Source organism: Terrapene carolina, unplaced genomic scaffold (assembly GCF_002925995.2).
Source record: "Terrapene carolina triunguis isolate 2854851 unplaced genomic scaffold, T_m_triunguis-2.0 Scaffold310, whole genome shotgun sequence".
NCBI lineage: Eukaryota > Metazoa > Chordata > Testudines > Emydidae > Terrapene > Terrapene triunguis.
In genome coordinates, this window is record NW_020664661.1 from 3305179 (window position 1) to 3328873 (window position 23695).

The 23695-nt window shown below is 48.8% G+C and overlaps 1 protein-coding gene across 14 annotated transcripts in view; it reads right to left on the reverse strand.

The window, feature by feature from the left end:
• CAMK2G (calcium/calmodulin dependent protein kinase II gamma) overlaps window positions 1–21758 on the reverse strand; it is a 161669-nt gene extending 139911 nt beyond the window's left edge. For all 14 annotated transcript variants that reach the window (XM_024218716.2, XM_029912870.1, XM_024218709.2 and 11 more), the window contains exons 1-2: window positions 21549–21758; window positions 19577–19671 (exon numbers count right to left, since the gene is read on the reverse strand). In XM_024218716.2, the coding sequence (XP_024074484.1) occupies window positions 19577–19671; window positions 21549–21613 (160 nt within the window). In that variant the 5' untranslated portion in view covers window positions 21614–21758. The remainder of the gene's footprint in view (window positions 1–19576; window positions 19672–21548) is intronic.
• Between the last annotated feature and the right edge of the window lie 1937 nt (window positions 21759–23695).

Below are 23695 nucleotides of genomic sequence, written 5' to 3' on the forward strand. Positions count from 1 at the left end.
GCAGGGGGGCGAGCCTGCACCGGCGCCAGAGAAAGTTGGTGCCTATGTTACATGGCCTTTATTTCCCCCACATGGGGGTGTGAGTGAACCTTGTCACAGGTGAATTGTGACCCATCTCCCTTTAAGGAGCCAGCCACCCTGTGACAGCATCTCTCCAGAGCCAGCCTGAATCCATGACAAAACCTTGGGTAGATACTCCAGGCTCCATCGAAGTATCTTTAACAATGCGTAAGTGTTAACCTGGCTGTCTCACAGAGGAGGGGCTACGAGAGTTCTTTTCCAAAAGACACTGGCATTTTTAAATCTCAGAAAAAAGAACAGGAGTACTTGTGGCACCTTAGAGACTAACAAATTTATTTGAGAGTTACTGTTTATCTGGAGGAGATGCAGCTCTGGACAAGGGGTGGGAGTGGGATTCAGATTCAAAGGAAACAAAAGCAGAGAATCCTTGCACGTTCTAAACACACCCAAGATGCAGCAGAACATGCTTTGCTGGGTGGGATGAGCAGAGATGTGGTCAACATAACAGAGCCAGTGCTCACCGCATCCCCTATAAAAACTCCTACAAGGAGACAGAGCCACCAGAAAAGCTCCCTCTCTTCAATATTTCAAGGGGTGGGAACTAAAAAGAAACTGGAAGGGTAAGTTAGACATGTAACCTCCTTGGGACCAATGCACAGATGAAGCACTTCTATAGCCAACTGTTAAGCATCCACTCTCTGAAAGGGACGGAAAACCCTGCCAGAGCATGATCTGGAGGAGGAGGAGGAGAAACTCATAGAGAGAAGTCTCAGGGGATCAGAGCAATTAAAGAAAGTCTCAAAAGTTGACAATCTGGCCTAATTTCCCTGAGCAAAAATGGGATGGTTTTAAATTAAGCAGACACCCCTGTAAGTACAGATCAAATTCCCTAGGAATTCAAGTGAGTGAGAGAAGGCTCAAGCCTCAAATCACCTGTAATTTAGATGTCACTCATATCAACCCCCTCAAAATGCATGTTATATTGAAGGGCAAAGGACACCATAAGGCAGAGATTAGAATGATGGCCAGTCCAGCCAATGATCAAGAACAAGTGAAGGAAAAGGAAAATGGCCGCCTCTCGCTTCCAAGGATTACAGTGTAGTAGCCTCATCCCAACAGACAAGCCATGGACACAGAAAGCAACACAGTCCTTGCCAACAGCACTTACATGAACTGGAAACATTTATGCCTCATCTAGACATGGGGAAAACACAGAGGAAAAAAAAGGTTAACTAACAAGTTTTCATTAAGGAGCACTTAAAACTAGTTATAGGGTGCCTATACTAGGTGTTGATGCCTTTAAGACAACGTCATCTGATCATGGTCAACCTTGCACAAAAGCCCAGGTTGACCACAACGTCCCAAGGGATTCTTACAGATGTTAAACCCTATGCCACATGCCAACATTTTTCAAAAGCACCTTCTTTTGTAGTCTAGACTCAACCTTAAATTTCACTTTATTGCCACTAAATTCACCTGGCAGAGGAAGCCAATTGCCAATCTGGGACAACCCTGAATACCACGTACACCACTCTGAAGCATTGACTTTCCAACGCATGGAAACTGGACGCCCTCCACCAACCCTGAAGAATGATGGGAAGAAATGCCAAAAGAACCATGGCAAGCCTTTCATTTCCCTCTACAAGTTCAGATGCAACACAGCACACTGTAATGCATTTCCCTAGAAATGCAGGATGCTACTGGAAGTCTGTGCACAGGGGCACGCATCATGGGGTCCTAGTGGTTGTCTCCCTATTCATGGGAGGGGGAACGCAGCGGTGGAGTAGTCCCCGCCATTCACCATTACAACAGAGAAGCAGGGATGTTCGCAATGGGCTTGAAGTCCTTTCATCCTGTGCCTCAGTGACATTTTTATCACCATAGCCAGACGTGGGCAGAATATCCCAGGAAGCAGACCCTAAAAATAGCTTCTTGCAGCCAGTTAGCCAGCCAGCAAAGGGGGAGGGGCACGGTTCATACATGGTCAGAGCAATTCAGTCAGGACAAGAACAGAAAGAGGATGAAAGCCCATGATGAAGGCAAAGGGAGGAGTAAGAGTTTGCCTAATGGGGGAAAAGGAGGGAGATCGGGTGCCCTTTTACAAAACACACCCTCCTGCATTGCCAGTGCTAGCGCTTAATCAATAGAGAAGGAGTGCAGGAGGGAGGTGCAAAAGCAGAGGAAGAAAACTCAGAACAAAACTTCCCAGCAGCACTTCTAACCATAGCACAGGGGGTGGGAAGGGCACAGGCAAGAGAGTGCTGCACGGATAGAGAAAAATCAACGACTTTTTTTAAGAAACAAAAAACGGATTATTTTTATTTAAATGCAATCCACATTTATTATTAAAAATAAAACTGTTTAAAATCCAATTTGAAATCTATAACCTGCGTTCAGGCCTAAACGTATTAAAGTTATTTAAATTCAATAAAAAAAATAATATTAAGTAGTACATGTTTGCTGCCAAGTTTTAAAGAAAGTCAAATACTGAACTGGTGGAAGTCACCAGACAAGCACCTGGAGCCAGAGTTTACTGAAGTGCTGAACCAGCTTTTGATATCAGCAGCCTCTTCTGTAGGAGCCGAGAGAATACTTTCTTCGTGTCAGTTTATTCAGCTAGTTCAGTTCAATGACTAGTTCATTCAAAGTTAAATAACCAATTGGGAGTTGAAAAACAGGAAAGCTTGTTTTTCTCTTCCAATCTATGAATAAAAACTAGGTGTGAGAATAAGAGCTATTAGTTATAAATTCCTGAAGGACATTGTGACCAGGAACAAATCAGTTCAATTCGTTATCTACAGATAATGCTTCCTTTGTTTGATAAATCAGTTACGTTTCAATGCAAAACATGTTTTGATAAACATTTTCTTTTCTTATATATCCAACACTTTTAAGGTAGTTTTATTTAATAAAAAATTAAAATACTGTGCACTGTTAATTTAATTTGAAATTCCATCCAAAGAGTGACACAAATCACAAGTAAAAAAATTTATCTAGTAAATAAGAAATGCAGACACCATTTTCTAAAATAATAATGTAAAAATTAAGAAACTGAATAAATCCAAGTTAAGCTATATAACTACTTAAATAAATGTGTATAGATATAGTGCATCCTCTTGGTCAGCAAAAAGCAGCATCAAGTTTAGCAGAAAGACTATATTTTGTTGTAAATAACATGCTTTAATGTTGACCACGTAACCTTAGGAAAATAACTGAAAATTATAAATGCAAAATTTGATTAAAATCTATAATTTAAATCCAGATTTCCTCCTTGCTGATTTCAATCTAATTAAAATCGGTGATGCACGTCAAAGTGGACAGAGACAAAGGATGCACATGCTTGTTCCCCAACTCTCCCCTCCCCAGGCCACAGTTCCAGGCGGGGTCCAGTCTAAAGGAGCAACAGCTCCAACCCCTCTGTGACAGATACAGCAATATCCTTAGGAGACCTTACTGAATTAAGTCTATTTGAGGTACATTGTATTTAATGCAAAATTTATGTATTGCTGTGGGCTGGGATTGCATGTAACCTATCTGGGAGGAGAGGTGATGTAAGGCCTGGATGATCACAGGACTATATTGAACAAAGTGCCAGACTAGAATGGACTTTGGGGACATGTGTGTGAAGTGAATTTCCAGGGAAATATCTAGGGGAGGTGCATGTATATTCCCCACCTCCAGTTACGCAAAAACGCAGCCTTTTGAAGCTACGCCCTGAGGAAGGGCCTTTGTCTGCTGGTTACCTGTTATGTGAGGCCAAGATCTAAGGCCGAAGCTGCATAAGGAAAGACTGAGCTATTCACAGTGGTTCTGGTTCTGAAACTAGATAGTGATGAACTGGTAACCTGGGGAAAAACCCCAACTGTGGGTTTTGAAGGACTGACACCTACCAGAGCCTGAGGCTGGAGTTGGGGTGACCTCTGGTAAGCTTGTTAGCACACGCATTGGTTCTTTTAATATGGTTTCTCTGTGATGCTTTCACCTTAAGAGTAAGCACTTGCCTAGAAAGAGCTGGGTGGTAACTGTGGCAGTACACTGTTCACAGCCTTTGGAGAAAAAAGCAAAGTGCAGACATTGGCCTGGTTAGGCAGTTTGGCTTACTACGTCATCGGGTAGACAGGGAGCTGTGCAGCCTGGAAATACCCTGATCGGGAGAGAGAGACACGCCTGTCTCCGCCCTGGAGAGAACAGCTGGAGAGCCAGAAGCCTGAGGGTGGGTCCCCTTGGTGGACACGGAGGGGGAATACAGGTGCAGTTGCTCTGAACTGACACACCCTTGACTCCAGAAACCATGGAGCACTTTCCTCCTTGAACATGCAAGGCAGCCAGCCTCCAGTTGGAAGACCAGGGAGTTCACTCCAAATGTGATACCAGCCCATGCTGATCCGCTGGGCAAAGTCTTTCAATGACTCAGTTGCTTGTGTGTGCCAAATGGGGAAAGGAATTAAGCAGGAAACTGAATACTGAGCGCGCCTCCTGGGTACATGCCCCAGACCAGTGCCCTGTCTGTTGGGCTGAGGTCCCAAGAGCTCCCTGCAGCCACTGCATCCTGCCCACTGGATGTGCAGCCCCCACAGCTACCATGCTACAGCTGTGCCCTACCCACCACATTCCCCAGGAGCCCTCAGCAGCACCCTGCTCGCTGGACACACAATTCCCACCCCAGAGCTCCTGCATAGCAGGAGCACCTCAATCCTGCCTGCCAGGTCCCTAGCACAGTCCCCACTTCAGCAGCACCCCACTCTCCGGCCAGACTGTGCAGCACGTGATGGAGCAGATGGAGAGATTAGAGAATCGCAGCCCAATCTGGATTTCCAAGTTTGGGATCAGAGTTCCACACTGAAGCTCCCAGGCCCTTTGTTGTAACAGGACATCCTGTGTGAGAAGGGGGTGGGGGCGGGCAGGCAATAAAGACAGCAAGACATATCAGTTCAAAGCAAACACCTGGTTAGACTGGGGGGGGGGGGGGGGGGAGAAGAGAACGTGGCAGGATTTTCTAGTTCCATGGCTGTTGCCCATTGTGCTTTTCATGCAGCCCCTGAGCAGCTGGTGCACATAGAAACACCAAAGGAGGCTTCTATTATCTGCATCGTTGTGTCCCTCCTTCCCTCCCTACTCTCTCACACAAAGCCTCTCCGAAGCAGTTTCCCTCTGCCACGACAAGGACCCAACCACAACTGCAGGCACTGGACTCGCTTGTGCTCGCTCCCTCTTGATTTACAGAACTTCCCTGCTAACAGCTGCATTGCAGATGAACCCTCTTAAAGTGGACACACTGCAACTGAGACAGCAGGGCACAGAGCTATTCAGAAACAGATGCAGATATTTGGGCTGCCTCTCTTGAATAAGCACAGTGACCTGTTTGTTCCAGGACTTCAACCTCTGCCTCAAGCCCACTACCACTTCACGCAGAGAGTCCTGAAGCACTTAACTAGATACAGATGCCTCCAACCAAGTGAGCTCATTTCAGGCCCCAGGAGCGCTCTCCCATCGAATGAACTCGAGCTAGGCTTGGCTGAGGGAATTACGTATCAACCACTAGCTTGAAAGAGGAGATGGTAAAAGCTACTGGCTTAGCAGGGACGCACAATCACCTAGAGGGACCCACACTCTCAGAAAACTCACGCTCCACATTTGTTCAGTCCAGAACATGCCCCTCTGCCAAGGGAGCCCCTACCCCACTCTGGAGAGAGTCACGCTTTCCTATACATACATTTAGGGCCTGAACCTCCTCCTTGCACTGGTTTAATGCCACTGAACTCTGCGCAGTCACCCCTGTTTTTCTTAAGCAAGAGGGGGAACCAAGCCCACAGCATCCAGTGTTTCTTGAGTTTCCGCCACACTGCTTCATTTCATCCCTGAGCTGGAAGAAACCCATCTGGGCCAGATCAAAGGCCACAAGGAGCTCTTCACTAGTACCCAAATCCATTTATTTAGGTGCCAGCAGAGAGACAAATCAGCAGAGAGCTCCAAGTCACTGCAAAGCAGCAACCAGGAAGTCAGAGATGCAGGAGGAAGGCAAACTCCCATGTTCTAATCATTCAATTCTGCTCTCCCCTTAGTCTCTCTCCAAGCCACGGCCCTCCCTCTCTCCAGAGAAGTTGAAGGTGTGGATGACACTTGAATTTAGTGCCAACACAGGGCGAGAGTATTTCTATACAGACAAGTGAACTTCCAAAGCAGAGGTATTCAGCCACATGCTCAAAGGCGACAAAGGAAGTTATGAAACAAGTCATCTGCAAGCCTAGAAACCTCTCCACGTTTATCTGGTGCTGTAGATAAGCAGCCTATTGCATGGTAAAGGCACCAGGCCAAGTTAAGCGTACCAGACAGATACAAAGTGCTAAGGAGGCAACATGTGTCCAGAAAGCTGGGTCACCTGCTCTGCAGCAGCTCAAGATGTGACCAGTGACCAGAATCACCTACACCTTTCAGCAGTATTTGACAATGGGTGTCAAACATGGCTGCCACGCTCCTCCACCCGATATGATGAATACTGTTGTTCTGGGCGGATGGAGAAGAGGGTCGGCTGAGTTATCCCAGACTAACAATGCACAGCGGACCCCACACATAGGGTGAGCCATGTGTTAGAACTAGCACGCGACTCAGCTGACACTGCCCACAGTAGCTGAAAACCTAGTTCAAACATATGTTGGGGGCAAGGAAGGCCAGTGCTCTCCAGCACTGAAAATTGTGCTAGAATTTTCAGTGCTGTAGCAGAAATGCTAAAACATGTTTGGCAAGCACTGGAGACCTATACAAGAGAAGGTTTAACAAACTGCTTTCCCTAGGAGAGCTTCCAGGGGATCCATGCTATTTGCGACATGCATCTAACAGGCATATCCCAGAAAAGCTGGCTCGGAACAACCATCCCTTCTGAAGTATGAAGTGTGACTGGAGATCAGGTGCATGACATCAAGTCCCAGGCAGCAAGCGAGCCAGAAGGTTGAACACACACATCATCTCCGTGACGGGGGAGAACTTTACACCCATACCACATTCTGCCACACAGATAAGGAGATCCCTCAATTAGAAGCTCAGCCGCCCATTGCAAACCCCTCTGGAATGTAAGGCGCATTAAAAACAGAACTGCAGTGACAGGAAATAATCCAGGCTCCTCTGCATGAGACCAGTCGGGGAAAACTCCTCTCCTTGGGCTAGAGTGTGCTCAGTCCCACCTGGGAGAGGAGGGGGAACAAGTGCTTTCTCAGATTATCTTTAAGAACATCTCTCTTCACTCCCCACTCCATCCAGCACCTCTGACTCTACCTAGGGAACAGCTGCTCCCCTTTTTCTCAGAGAGTCCCTGGGATTGGGAGAACCCTGCCCTCCATAACAGCCACCATCTCTAAGCAATAACTCCTCCCCCTCCACCAGCATCACCTGTCAAGAACCCCCATACTGCCAACCACAGCTAGAAGAGGGTTGGAGTAAGAGGGGCAAACAACACCTCCTGCTCTGCTGGTCCAGGGCAGCCTCCACAGACAGTACGTTGCTAAGGACTGCAAGCATCAGCTTCCCTGCATCTTGCAGAAAGAGAAATGGAGGTGAAGGGGGGGGAGCATGTTCCCCTGACCCTTTCCCCCATGTCCCTAGCTCTCACCAGAAGGTCTTTGAACTTTATGATTCTTGTCCTCAAGTCGGGGCACCCTAAAGAGGCTGAAAACCCCCCTCATGAGTGGGGAGACCTGTGCCACAGTTTCTATAGAAACTGTTCATGCTCGCATTTAAAAAGTGAAGTAAGTTTCTAGCTTGTATTGTGAAGAAAGCCTTTTGGGGACAAACCAGGCTTAAGCTGATGCAGCGTCACCTTCCCCAGTCTGCAGGCAGATAGCTCAAGCTAATGCCTCAGCTGCTGCTCAGAGCTTTGCCAAGCTGCTTAGCTTTGTGCCTGCTATTCTGAACACTGTGGGCACCAGCGAAACTCAAGAATCACACCAATTTCCTAGCATGAGTACAAGCTAGGCAACTGGAGCTATTCTGGTGGAGAGGAGAAAGGACCCCCCCACACACACACACACACACACCCCAAAGCAAAGAGGCTGAGAGGAGAAGAGTAGCAGAGACCTCTCTCCCCCCTCCCCTTCTCACTGCAAACTTGCCCCACCCAAAAGGCTCTGGGAAAGGAGACTCTTCTGCAGCTACAGAGCAAAGAGAACTTGAAGTCTGTCAGACCCCTACTCTCCAGGGCCAGATCTGGCAAATGGAGCTCACACGTGGAGTCCAGAGACAGCACCTGGCTGAAGCACGGGGCAGCTGGGCTTCTCAAAGCAATGCTCTTTCTTGGCTTTGCTGGCAGATCCCCTTCCCTCCACTGAGTAGCTTGAATCCTATGGTTGGCAGGCATCTGGTAAATCTGTCAATCCCTGTCCCCACCTCCATCACGGCAATACCCCCAAAAGCTAATCCAACAGCTCCACAACTACAGGTTCAATGCCATCCCTAAACCTCTTCTGGCACTTATTGTCTGAATCCCTATGCCCACACTCAACCAATGCTCACCACTGAGCCAGTCTGTCCAGCCACCATTCCCCCACTTTTGTTCAGGAAACTAGGTCCTCATTCCAACCCCCCACCCAACGGACCTGAACTCCCATTTGTACACTACAAAGATAAGTCAACCTAACATAGGCCAACTTACAGCCACCACATTAATTACTGCACAGACACTGCATCACCTCGTTGATGCGGTTTTATTGTTGGCATAGCAGGGGAGTTGCACTGGCAGGAGGACCATTTCAGTGCGTGCACCTCCACTGTTTTGTCGACAAAAGCTGACTTTTGTCGACAAAACTGCAATGCAGACAAGGCCTTAGGCCCCAAGCATGGAACCATGCTAGCAATAACAACATTTTAACTGTGGGTGTTGTTCCCAGGGCTTATCAGTGCAGAAAGCGTTGTGTATTTGAAGAGCTGTGTTGCAACTCTGCTTGAAAGCACGTGGGGTGGTGAAGAGGGGCTAGCCTACAGCACAGTTTGTTTAACAGGATTCTCAGAAAGAGACCAGTAGCCCTGCTGATCAGGGAAATGGAGCACAACAACCGGATTGGTGCATGGTCCTTGATAGTATGATTCCTGCCCCAGTGCAGACAAGGCCTTAAAGCACAGTGCTTGCCTGGAACAGGACTTACCCCCAGAGCAGGAACCTGGTACTGAGACATCAAAACAATAGGCTCATTACTTAGGACATTGGTAGCTCCAGCTCTCAAGAGCTTAAAACACAAATGCTGAGGCTCCAGTATCGCACCTGGGCACATGAACACACACGTTCCTCAAAAGGTCAGCATATTTACTCAACTCCCGTCTCAGAGAGAGAGAGAATTCTCCTCTTGACTCTACCCTGCCAGTATGAGCTAGAACAGAGTTTCAAGCATACACAGCGAGCCACAGGCATCTCTTAACTTCCTGCCCCCTGGTAACAAAACAGGCTAGATCTGGCAGACTATATCCAACATTAATCAGCTCTCCAGACAGCTCTAAATTATGCTCGCAGTTCTCTGGAGCCAGCCATGTTAACCAACCACCAGCTTCCCCGTACTTCAGAATTACACATAACAGCAGCTCTGCAACATAATCAGATGGGGTGGGGGGGCATCAATTTTAAAAAGGCATAAGTTAGAATAAATTGTTAAGATCAATTACTTTACTATTAAATTATCTGCCACTGATGGACACACTGAATACTCACCCAACAAGGACCTTGGTGTCCAAGTAGGAGCTAGGACTGAATCCTGAGGTAGCAGGTGCAAAAAGTCACCAGAGCACAAAACCTCAGGATTAGGGACCAGCAATTCCCTCAGAAGTGACTCAAAGCTCATGCCCTACTAGTCTTTTAATAGTCAAGACGCTTAACGCTGAAGATTTTCCACTCTACCAACTTCTTTTCCTAGGAAATACTCTACTGCAATATTAAACGAGCATATAAGCAATGATACTAGAGAGTTTGGGGAGCCATTACTGCAGTATTTCAACATATATTTAATTTAAGAAGGGATGGAAGAGAATCTGAGGTCAACCTGTCTCACAGAGGCCCCTGGCCTGAAGCATTAAAAGTGTTATGGTAATGGCTGGCAGGAACAAGAGTTGTATGACTTGCAGAGTTACACTTCCTCTCTTCTTCCATAGGCAGAAACTCCAGTGAGCAAGTGTGTTCGCCCATCACAAACCTGTTCATTCTGGCTGATTCTCTTCCCTCCTACCTTCCACAGCCAGCTGCTTTGCAAGTAAGCAGAATGAGGTAAGGAGCAGCGAATTGCTTCCTACAACATCCCACATTACCTTCCCATGCTAGTACCGTCCCTGCGCCCAAGTACCTCTCTGGCCAGCAGTTCCCCAGCCACAGGCTGCTCTGAAAACCAGCTGTTGTAGCTCACTCCTGTGTCCTCCCTTCCTTGTACAGCTTACAAATAGTCATTAAGATGTTTGGTAAGTTAACTCTCCCTCAGATTTCAAGAGGTGAGGTGCACACTGACAACGTTTACACAAGGAAAAACCCACAATGTGCGACAACCATGAGATGCTGAGAAAGGGGGGAAGATGCCGAAGCAGGCGGTGGGCAGGTGAAGGGGCTGGAGGGGGGAAATGGACAAAATTAACCTAGGTTTTATATTTGTATGTTCCCCTTTTTATAGAGCGTCTTTGACAAGTTATTGCATATGCAATAATACCCACAGCCAGTGCTTTAATCTCGCAATTTGCAGGGGTTGGGGAAATAAAATCCTGTGGGGGGAGGGGAGGAGGCTGGCACAATCCTTCCTTGAGAACGTCTGCGATAATAACCTGCCATTTGGTAGAAGAGGAAAAAAAATTCCCTCTTCAGAAGTGTCTTTATGATCCAGGGATAAGCGTTCTCTCTGGCAGGGATGGTTTTAGCTATATCCAGAGAGGGAGATTAAATCCATCCGCAGCAGGGAAATTTCCACACTCCCCCAAATTCAACACAAGCGCTACGTGCAACTTGATTTTGCACAGCATCTTTCACACAAGCAGCACAGCTAATGCTCCCTGTCCCAAGAATCCACAGTGTGCTCCAAAAGCCCCACCCATACCTGCTCAGCCTGAGGAACACCAGGACATGTGTCAGACCGGGCTCGCCAACAGGGTTAGTGCTGCAGAGCCCAGGACCTCTGGGACACCGGCAGGAATTAGTCTCATCACATCTGGGCCATGCACAAACCCAGTCTTAAAAAAGGAAAGGAAAAAACCCCAGTCCCCCTTCCCAGACCTCTGCTGGGACCACAATTCCACACCAGGAACTCCTGCTCAATCTGTGTGCCTGCCACTCTTCCCTTCCCCCTCCCCATTGTTAATGCGGGTAATTTAACACCCCGTGGGATCAGAGAAGACAGACAGACAGTGAGCTGAAATCCTGCCTGCCCTGCTCCAGCTCCTTTATAAAATATACAGCGTAAACTGAGAGGCAACCTGGGGTAACCCTGGCCATTGCACTGAAACCCATGTCAGGCAACTAGCTTCCGGACATCGCAAACCACAGCACAAGCAGCACCCCCCACTGCTGGCCCTCCTGCCACACTCAGAGCAATTAATGCTGTTGGTGAAAGTGAAATGCGGCCATCAGTCCCTTCCCCCATCTCTTCTCCAAGGTCAGTGTCTCCTCTCTCTCTCCCACACACACACATGCACACCCCACTTCTCCAGGTAAGTTTCCTGCAGTGATAATCATGATTCAAAACAGTGTTCTTATAAGTGACTCTGCAAGATGAAGAGGTGAGCACAGACCGGGGGGGAAGAGGGAGAGGTAGAGAGAAAGGCAGCTAGCACGAGGTGCAAGGCTGCAGTTTATGACATCAGCGGATTAATACCCCCCCCCCGTCCCTCCCGGCTTCTTATTTTCCTGCTCCACGCATGTGTATTAAAATTCAGAACGGAGGAGTCCAGCCAGTGGCAATTGATACATTTAATGGAGAAGATGGGCCCTTGAAATATTTTTCAGACCCCCCCCTTCCCTATTAACCCCACCCCACCATCCCACTCCTTACATTTGAACATTATCCACACCAGACAATAAGTGAGCGGCCCAGAAACCTCTACAGTGTCACTTCCCATGTCTCACACACACACACACACACACACACAAAATCCCAAGTTCTCACTGCAGTCGATTTCTCACACACTCCCTATGCCTGCAGTTCAGACAGCTAACAGAGGAGGAGGAAGGGGCTGGGATGGGAGAAGTTAGCAGCAAGGCCCACCCTGACAGAAGAGCTGTTTTACTCCCTGCCCAGACCACCAGATTCCATCTAACACACCCTGATGTCCCAAGTGCAGCCTGACAGGCAGGGTCTAATGCAGTGTCTCTGCAAGGAAACACACACAGGCACTTGTACACACCCCAGAATCTGTGCTTCAGGCTCCTGCGAGTAGTGTTGTGGGCTCTCCTCGCCTTAATGAGGAGCCTACGCACTGGGCTGCAGTGCACCACTGCTGCCTGCACCCAATTCAGCTAGACGTGCTGTAGCTACAGAGGAGCCTGGGCTTCTCTCACGATTGCCAGACTGAGGTTTAAAGTAGTCCACGCTCGACTGCAGGTCAGCGCACACACACTCACTTGGTACCTGAGCCTTTGGAGGCCAGGAAACTGCTACTGTGAAACCCCACCCACAGCCCTCATGGAACTGAGCCCCTTCTGCGACTGAGCAACAGGGGGCAGGGCTCAATCCATGGGTGATGAGGTTCTCAGAGCCCAGGGCAGGCTGGGAGAGCAATCTCCCAGCCCTCCTACCACCAGACCCCCAAAAGGGACAACTGTCAGACTGCCTCCTTGGCACACCCAGGAGCAACAAATGAGGCAGACTACAAGCCTGGGTGCAGCAGAGAATCTCCTCCCCGAGACACGGTGAGCATCATCTCCGTTTCCAAAGGCAGGAGGGCAGGAGAGAGAGAGCAGGCGTGACTGCCAGGACTCTCCGGGGAGCCTTATCAGGAGTTGCAGAACTTCTGCTGCTTTGAACCCCACACGGGCCACATCCTGGCAATAAGCCACAAGCTAAGCTTCGGCTCCAGCACCCAATTAGGTGCCACCTCACATCTCAAAAAGGACATTTACCCTATTACAGGTGCTGATTCAGAAACAAAGATCAAGCCTAAAAGAAATGTCTTTCTTCATGCAGACGGCAGCAGGCTGCCCTTTTCGTTATGTCCTTGGGGATGTCACCTTCCAAAGATTCAGCAGCAAATACAACAGGGGCAAAGGCCAACCGCAGAAAATCCTCTCCTGCCTCCCATTACTGTGCGGGAACTGCCCCAGATACCTCCCTGCCAATCAAGAGTACAGATGGGACCGGGGGGATGAAAGAACCACAGCAGAGTCCTGCCCACCCCTTTCCAATGCAGGACTGTTTCGTACCATTTATTCTGGAGGAATTTGTGCAGCATACTCTGAAAAGACGCTATTGATGGGGCTTCCATCGTTCCCCTCAGGAGACTGATTCCCTACAGAATAATCTCTAGTCTCCATCTCCCTCCAATAGTCAGACTAAATTTTCCTTGGTTCTTTCCTCTGAAGCAATTACTGCTAGTCAGACCCATAGGCTCACCTTAAGCAATTCACTCACTCCTACTTCACAGGTATCTTCCTAGCCACTCTACACATCTAAAGTCAAAATAAGGCCTAACAACTATCCCGGCAGCCTCAACAAGACACCTCCCCATGAGTCAAGACATGGCTGTTTATCGTTACCCTTTAGTCCTTCCAGCCAGTTCTCAGGACACGTGACAGACTGTATCCAAGCCAACCTGAATTTCAGGTGGCTGAAGCACTGTATCCCCTCCCAGCACTGGCTACTGTCTAGTACTTAGAACCAGTGGTTCTCAAACTTTTGTACTAGTGATCCCTTTCACACAGCAAGCCTATGAGTGTGACACCCCCCCCCTTATAAAGTAAAAACACATTTTTTTATATTTAACACTATTATAAATGCTGGAGGCAAAGCAGGTTTTGGAGATGGAGGTGACAGCTCGCAATCCCCCACATCAGTGTTTCCCAAACTTGGGACGCCGCTTGTGTTGGGAAAGCCCCTGGTGGGCTGGGCCGGTTTGTTTACCTGCCACGTCCGCAGGTTCGGCGGTTTGCTGCTCCAGGCCAATGGGAGCTGCTGGAAGCAGCGGCCAGTACGTCCCTCGGCCCGCGCCGCTTCCAGCAGCTCCCATTGGCCTGGAGCAGCGAACTGTGGCCAGTGGGAGCCGCGATCGGCCGGACCTGCGGACGCGGCAGGTACACAAACGGGCCCAGACCGCCAGGGGCTTTCCCTACACAAGTGTTGTCCCAAGTTTGGGAAACACTGCCCCACATAATAACCTCACAACCCACTGAGGAGTCATGACTCCATTTGGGAACCCCTGACTTTGACTGCAAGCCATGCGAGGGAGGGACTGTCATTTGCTATGCGTCTAAACGGTGCTTAGCACAGTGGGCCCTGCCTCCTAGACTCCATTGTAACACAAATACCAAGTAGCTTAATGAAGTCCAACTATGACGTCTAATGTGTCCACTGACTCTGCATTTAGATCAGATTTGTCTGACAATGTTTATTCTTTATAATGCCAGGAAGTTGGTTTAGAGTTGTGTTGAGGTCCTTCCAGATCTGTCCCTTTATATTTGTCTCATTAATTTATAAAGGGATGAATTTATTTGACCGCGATTGCCAGGACTTCCCTTTTTAAAAAAAAATCAGGACAGTATTTGCTTTCTACACCTTTAGGGTGGGAAACACTGTATGAGTGCCACGTAGGGTTATTTCTAACCCTCCGGTTCCCCTTCAGTTCGTGACTTTCAAGAGAAAGAAACAACAGTTTGCAGTTCGTTAAGCTCATTAACAGAGGCTTTAGTATTCACTGATTTCTCTCATATTAAATGTAATTTTCCGTAAGCATTCCCTTTCCTGCTTTTCAGCTACACATCACGATATTCATCACTTCTGAGTCAGTCACACCCCACTGCTTTTCTTTTCTTAAGGAAGACTACTTTGGAAGTACCTCTTCCCACAAAGCCAGAGTGGAAGCAGGTCAGAGCTCCTTGCCCTTAGTAAGCCCTGGGATGGAGCTTGGCTGTTCTCAGTGGTGGCCGATGACAGAACAAGGAGCAATGGTCTCAAGTTTCAGTGGGGAAGGTCTAGGTTGGATATTAGGAAACACTATTTCACTAGGAGGGTGGTGAATCACTGGAATGGGTTACCTAGGGAGGTGGTGGAATCTCCATCCTTAGAGGTTTTTAAGGCCCGACTTGACAAAGCCCTGGCTGGGATGATTTAGTTGGTGTTGGTCCTGCTTTGAGCAGGGGGTTGGACTAGATGACCTCCTGAGGTCTCTTCCAACCCTAATCTTCTATGATTGTACTCAGGGGAAGCATGCTAGCAGGTCAACTCCTGTGAAGGGAGCATGAGTTATATTCCTAGCCAGTGGTGTGGTACCTCTGGTTGAAGCAGTAGTAACTACCCTGGGAAAACAGGTTCAAATCCTCTAGAAGCAGGTTTTAAATGTTCAATTTAGCAGTGCTACTCGGGGTCAGGGTGTGTCATTCCCCTGCATGTGAGAGCTCTGAATTGCAGAAGCCAAGCCCAGGGGGACCCTCCTCCAGTGCAAGAGGCAGGTCAGGAGGTTTGGGCTGACCTGTGTGGAAGGCAGGAGCTAAGCAAATGCCTAGATTCCAAGACCAGAAGGGACCATTCCCAGAGCAGATCTTTTAGAAAAACATCCAAGCTGGATTTAAAAATTGTCAGTGATGGAGAATCCACCACGCCCCTTGGTAAATTGTGCCAATGGTTAATTACCCTCATTGTAAAAAATGTGTACATTATTTCCAGACTGAATTTGTGTAGCTTCAATTTCCAGCCACTGGATCATGTTATCATAGAATATCAGGGTTGAAAGGGACCTCAAGAGGTCATCTAGTCCAACCCCCCGCTCAAAGCAGGACCAATCCCCAGACAGATTTTTGCCCCAGATCCCTAAGTGGCCCCCTCAAGGATTGAACTCACAACCGTGGGTTTAGCAGGCCAATGTTCAAACCACTGAGCTATCTCTGCTAGATGGAAAAGCCCACTGTCAAATATTTGTTCCCCATGTAGGTACTTATAGATTGTTATCAAATCACCTTTTAACTTTCTCTTTGTTAAACTAAATAGCTTGAGCTCCTTGGGTCTGTCACTATCACTATAAGGCAAGTTTTCCAATCCTTTAATCATGCTTGCGGCTCTTTTCTGAATACTCTCCAATTTATCAATGCCCTGGAATTGTGGGCACCAGAACTTGACACTGTATTCCAGCAGCGATCTCCCCAGTGCCAAATATAGAGATACAACAACCTCTCTGCTCCTGCTCAAGATTCCCGTTTCTACATTGCAGGATCACATTAGCACTCAGTGGTTCTCAAACTTTTTGTATTGGTGACCCTTTTCATATAGCAAGCTTCTGTGTGCAACCCCCCCTTATCAATTAAAGACAAAGGGGGGGGGTAATTTAATTTAACAGGGACTCAGGCTGTTGGCCCCACTCCTGGCAGGGCTGACACCTTGCAACCCACTTTGAGAACCCCCTTTTTTGGACACAGCATCACACTGGGATTATCCACCATGACCCCCAAATCTTTTTCAAAGTCACTGCTTCCCTGGGTAGAGTGCCCCATTCTATAAGCATGGTCTGCGCTCTTTGGTCCTAGATTTATACATTTGCTTTTAACCATATTAAAACGAACATTGTTTGCTTGCACCCGGCTTTCCAAGCAATCCAGATCGCTCTGTATCAGTGACCCATCCTCTTCATTCTTTGTGTTGTCTGCAAACTTCATCAGTGATGTTAGGTTTTCTTCCGCATGACTGATAAAAAATGTTAAATAGCATATGGCCAAGAACAGATCCCTGCAAGACCCCACTTGAAAAACACACCCACTCAATGAGGATTCCCCATTTACAATTACATTTAGAAACCTATCAGTTATCCAGTTTTTAATCTATTTAACGTGTACCGTGTTAATTTCATATCATTAGAGTATTTTTAATTAAAGTTTTGTGGGGACCAAGTCAAACACCTTACAGAAGTCTGAGGAGGGTGTTGGGAGTGGGGCAATGGGGGGATACCACAATATGTGCAGAAGCCAGATGGGTGTGTGCTCCCAGTGAGGCAAGAGCTAACATGGGAATGAGGAGCAGCAGGCAAGATAAACTCAGGCTATTGGAGAATTCATCTCACGGTCCTGCTGCCATAACAGACCGCTTTTTAAAAAAACTGCTCATCACCTCTGCCGTTTTACAGTTGTTGATTTCATCTCCCTTATCATTGGCTAACAGCCCTAACATCTCTCTAATATTTCTACTTTGAAGAGCCTTTACAGTGTTTATCCATCTAGGTTCTTACATGGCCCCCAGCCCCACCGTATCTGAGCCACTATTCCCACCAACCATTTTGACTATCATTAATTCTTTGTTGCCTTGTCTTTCCCCACTTAATTTCCAACACAAGTTCCTTGTGGCCATCAGATATTTCAATGGGACCTCAAGAAGCCTGATCAGCCACTACTTCTTCCTCCCAATATTTCTCTCTTTCAGTCAGTTTCATAATTCCCCCCACATTTGCTCTCTCCAAATCAGATACCTTTGGACAGCTGTGTTCTATGAACCTATTCATCAATACCTTGAATTAACAGAGCTCACAATCACTAGCACAGAAGTGTCCTACTCCACTTATGCTTTCAATCAAGAACTCCTTACTGGTATGAAGTAGATCAAGAAGGATTTCTCCTCTAGCTGGATTCCCGACTTCCTGGCTCAAATATTTGTCCTTTAATTAATCTGAGAAGTGATGATGTTCCACACTTTTTGTATTTGTAACTCAACAGCTGTCTGAGTACTTGAAATCCTACAGGACCACATTATCTAGAGATTTTGGACTCCACAGTAACTGGTTTAGGAATTTTTTGTTCTCATTTTCCTCTAGCCCTACACAGCCATTTCTTGAAACCTTACCAGATTATTTCGCTACCACTCCGTTAATGGGGAAATTGATTCTTGCTGGTTTTGTTAATTTAGAGTATTACCCCATCCCTCATACAAAGAGGATTGTACCCGATAATGCTGACGGGATGGTTCTCTGCATTATCAGGTTTCAGTTGTGTCCACTACATCATATTCTCCTTTCATTAAGCAAATGCTCCCAATTACTCATTTCCTAGTCAGTTTAAAGCCTGTGTAACTAGCCCTGCCAGTTTTGAACCCACAGAACTGGGACCCCTTGTGCTTCAGTGGAGATTTCACAGAGCATTGGCACCCGTCCTGTACATCGACAGCCTTCCCCTTCTAAACCATCCACAGATCCATCGGCTGGTCTCCAGTATCACTCTTGACTTTACTCACACTAGTTACTAGAAAGACAAAATATCACCTATGTTGACCTCGGTCTGCAGCACTCTTCCCAGGGTTCTAAAGTCATTCTTGATCCACTGATTCTCCCTTTGCGCCTGTCATTAGCTTTCACATGAACTACACTAGGTGAACATTCACTGCTACGCTGCAGGCTATGCTTTGCTCTTGTCATCACGTTTCACGCCCTGGCACTAGAACGATAGTATACCGCCCTTTTCTCTTTTTTAGGAGTCAGACAGCCTGAGCTATGTTCATCGCTACCAGAGTGCTCATCAAAATCATCTGCCACCAACTTCTGCCTCTCGGGTATCACCCTTTCAGTTGCTGGTCAATATACTACCTGGTTCTCAGCCTCTGGCTGATCATCTAGCTCATCAGGATCATACTATTTGTCACTTCTGTCAAAAGTGAATGGCCTAAGTGCAATAAGTCTTCTCTTAGCCTCCTCTTCCACATTCATTCCCTCAGATCTCAGCCAGTTACATCTCTCTTTATAGTTCGTCCTGCTGCAATCCAATTCTGTTTTTTCCCCCCCATCCATTTCAGCTCCTGCCCATGTCCCTCCACAGTGGAAGCCACCTCACACTTCATGCATATAGAGCCTGCCTTGTGAAATAAACCAGGGCAAATCACAAGAAAAGTTCAGCAAATAAATTCGGGATGACAGATTCTCTGTTCCTTCCTGTCCCACTATTCTGAGCTCAGCTGACACGTACAGGTTTTGAAGAGAGACTTTGGGAGTTAGGTGGCAGCAGAGAACAACAGAAATTTAATTTGTTTCTTTCAGAAGCTATAGAGACCTCTTCCATCCAGTTCAAATATGAGCATATTAGACATAGGATTAGCTACAAGAGGAATACACCACCTATGACGACATCCTGAAACTAGAAAGATCCTTTATCCAGCAAGACTATACCCAAAAGCACAGAAGACCTCTAGCAATGCTGGCACACTGAGGACATAGTAGGTCCTCAAAAAGAGAAAAGATGACATGAAGTGCTCCCAGAAGTTGGGATCCTTGCAACACTCCTTCAGGCTACCATTTGCATCACTACTTATTACTTCATACTACAAGACAACCACCTACAAAGCCCATAAACTTGCTGCAACTAAAATTCCAATCATGTTTCTCCTGTTCATAGAGAAAGGCGATGGGATGAAGGACATATCTGGATACTAACCTCGGGCTGACAGCTTTTTGGTGTTGATGATTTTTGCAGCATATTCCTGGGATGAATTTTTCTTCACACATCGGCGCACCACAGAAAAGGCTCCCCTAGAAGAAAGAGAGAGGGGGGGCTGTGAAATTGAAAATAATAATGCAACAGGAACGATTTCCACCCCCAACTTAGACATGTCAAGTCAGCAAATAATGCCAGAGGAAAAGTGTATACCCAAGTGCTTGGCTGAGGCCTCCTAGGGGCCTTAAGCAGGAAAGCACAAACAGTACACCATGGAGGGGAGGGGAGAAGAGTGCAGAGACATAACATACAGGGGCTGAAGAATGAAAGAGTAGCCTAGAAGGTTGGAAACACTTCCGTAATGGTCTAGTGGCTGGAGAAGACAACTAGGAATTAGTTCTCCTAGGTTCTTGTCCCAGCTGGGCCACTGAATCACCGCAGCACTTTGGACGAGACACTAACTTTGCTACACTCATTTCTTTATCTGTGAACTAGGGATAAATACCTCTTCCCAGGGGGGCTGGCAGGCTAATTGTTGTTTGTAAGTTAACATTTTATAAATATGAATTATTATTGCTGCAACAGGCTGTAGGGAGAAGTGCACTGAGTGGCAAAACAGAAAGGGGAAGGATTCTTAGAAGAAAAGGGAGATGACGTAAGAAAAAAGGGTGTAAGGAAAGACAGCCCAGGCCCTAAGAGGTTGTGGGGAAGAGGGAAAACCTGGAAAGTGGTCCCAACAGAAAAAATGGTGGGTAGAGAGAGACAAGAGAACGGGCTTGATGGAAGAAAAACTCAGGAAGGTCAGAAGGGTGAATAAGGGGAAGTTGACAGGGAAGTATCCAAGCCTCTGAGTGGGGAACTAGGTCTCACCAGTCCCCAGAGAAGTCTGTACACTGGAACTAGAAACAAACCAGAACACTACAGCAGCCCCACAGAAAACTTAACCTATCAGAGAGGATCTGGCCCTAGGCAGCTGGGCCCTTCCCTACGCTCCAGAGTCCTGACCCTTCCTCAGATTCTGCTCCCACCCCCAACCTCTCCACATAAACCAACGAGAAACACTGCAAGCACCATTCCTTGGGCCAGGGCTGGGTGTTGAGACACAGGCTGCAGCGGCAGCCTAGGAATCCGTGTGGGGATGGGGCAAAGAGATGCAGCAGTGCCCAGAGATTGGTGCAGGGAAGGAGGGGGAAAGATGCAGCAGTACTCAGGGATGCATCAACACCCAATGATCCCATCCTGTATACTGCTGCATCACCTCCATGTCCCCACAAGATCCCACTGCAGGTTTAGGTGTGTGTTTGGGGGCAGGGGAGTTGGGTGCAGCAGTGCCTGATCCCAAAACTGTGGAGGAGAGATCCCCTATACAGCCGCAGAACCTAGTCCTTCTGCAGGGCTGGGGGAGTATCTCAGGAGGAAGCCAGAGCTATAGCAGGACAACTAGAGTGAGTGTCCCAGGTTATGGCTATCACCAGGATGGTTTGGGGGAGCAGAGTGCAGCAGCCCCAAGCAGTCCAAGTGCAGAGCTGGGGAGTAAGTCCTGGGGTGCACAGCCTCACATGGTGCAGGGATGGGGGGGACCCTGGCCTACAGCTACACCTGGGGTTGGGATGGGATGGGAGTAACTCCGGGGGGCAGCAGCCCCCACTCCCCGTGCAGAACGGGAACGAAGGGGACGCGGGAGGTCCCAGGGTGCAGCAGACCCTCCCGGTCCCACTGTAGGGGCGGCGGGGGCAGGATCCCCGGGTGTAGCAGACGCCAGCTGCCGGTCCCAGGACCAGGGCAGCGGGAGGACCCGGGAGCTCAGGGGCACCCAGTCCGGCACAGGAAGGTGGAACGAGACAGCCAGGGTGCCGCAGTGGCTCCGGGGCAGGGCTAGGGAAGAGGCAGGCAGGCGGGCGTGGGCTCCCGGGCGGGCGGGAAGGGACGCAGGCGGAGGTCCCCGGGGCGTAGGGCCGGGCGGGCTCCGTACTTGCCGAGCTCCTCGTAGAGCTGGTAGTCGTCGGTGAAGCGGGTGCACGGGGCGGTGGTGGCCATGCTGGGCTAGGCTCAGCGCCACTCGGGCATGGGACTGGGCGAGGCGCGGGCTGCTGCCGGCCGGCCGGCGCGGGCAGATCGCGCTGTCCTCGGGGCAGCCTCCTCCGGCGGCTGCTTGGCTCCCCGCGCCGCCCTGCACAGTCACCGCTCGCCAGGGAGGAGAAGGAGGCTGAGCCCCGCCAGCACCGCGAGATCTTACTGGGAGACACCCCCCGCCCGCCCCCTGCCTCCGCCCGGCCCCGGGGTGGGGCCGCGCCCTGGCGCTCGGGGCAAGCGGGGCGGTGCTGGGCCCCGGGGGCGCACGCGAGCCGCCGAGCCCCTTGTAGGCTGCAGCTGGAGAGCCCCCCCCACCTTGCCTGTCTGCGCGGGGGAAGGGGCTACAGCCTGACCCCCCCCCAGCACGGAGCAGGAGAAGACGCAGCGGAGTAACCGGGGCGCGGGAGCCCCTCGCGTGCGCCCCTGACTCACAGCCATAGCACCCCCAGCTCAGCAAGAGTCCTATGAGCGTGGATGGGGCGGCTACTGGGGGGCGGAAGGACATAAGGGAGGGAGCGGTAGTGAGAAGGAAATCAGCCCGAGAGCTCCCCGCAGGCTGGCCTGGGCCGGGTCTGACCCCTTGTTGCTCCTAGGCACAGGGGCGGGTAGAAGTGCAGCCGGATAAACTTCCTGCATGCATCGAAAAGGGGAGGGCTGCAGCCTGAGATCCCTGCGCGGGGAACGTGCAATAGGGCGGGCTGAGAGCCCCGCGCGGATAAATAAGGCTACAGGAGATTAACCCTTGCGTGCACCAAGAGAAGGGGAGCCTGACCCCACCATACGCTGACTAGTGCAGCCTGACCCCACCATACGCAGATGGGGAGGAGGAAAACTGCAGTCTCTCCCTTCCCCTCTCCGTGAGCCAATGGTGTGGGGAGAGGAAGGGGGAGTTAAGAGGGAGAAAACTACTGCTGCCTAACTCCTGCATGCACATAGAGGGTGGTACCTGCAGTCTGACAGATCTCCTGTGAAGTGGGGATAACCCCTGCATGCCCTGTGAGGTGGAGAATATGCACCTAAAAAGGGGAACTGCACCTTGACATTGCTAGCTGCAGGCACCAAGGAGAAGGAACTACACTCTGATAAGAGAAACTGGGAGTGCTGATGTGAACTGGAAAATACATCCTGAGCAGCTAGCCCAGTATTCATAGACACACGCTGGAAAGAGGAAAAAAACATTCGGCAGAGGGTGCTTTGTCTTTTGGTTACATGCAGAAATCACTGAGGAAAATAACCAGCTGGTGAAATGGCAGAATAGTAACTCATGCAGTGCCTTAAAACTGATGGCGCCTTACCCTGCATGTTCACTCACTCACTCTCACTCACACACACTCACTGGTAGGTGGGGCTTGGTCCCACTAAGATACCCACCAAAGGACCAGCCTTGCACTCTCCAGGAAAGTAAACCAGACTCCATTCTGTCTCTGCAGTTTGTGCCATTCAGGAGATGCTTTCCATAGCAACTTTATAGGCAAGTTTATTTTCACCTCTCCTGTTTAAGGATTCTCTCTCTGAGTGATTGCCAATAAAATATTCTTTGATTTATGACAAACCAAGTCTAGTTTGGAAATTGTGTTTTGGGGCAGTGGCAGGCCTAGCTGAAGAGGGCAGATGTTCTTTGGCCTCTCCAAAGAGCCAGGAAAAGGAGCATGTTATAGACACAGGGAGACCAACTTACCCTAGCAGTATCGAGCATTAGTATTAAACTGATTTGAAGATTGAAAGCACTATAGAAATGCTAGGTAGTATTATTGTATGTGAAAGGACCAGCAAAGAAGCCCTCTTCTATCATTCAGCAAAGTAACAGGAACGGATAGCAGCAGTGAATAGTTGTCTGTCCGTCTGTCTGTATAGGGCTTATACAGCCTGTCTGAGCCTTCAAAGCGTAGGCCACATAAATGATAGAAATAGAGCAAGGGCAAATATGGAAAACAAGCAGCGGAAATAGGACAATACAACAATAACGTTACAAAAAAAACAACACAATGGAAAGGTGAGTAGGAAACCACAGCTTGCCACACCTCCTATTGTGCCCACACTGACTGT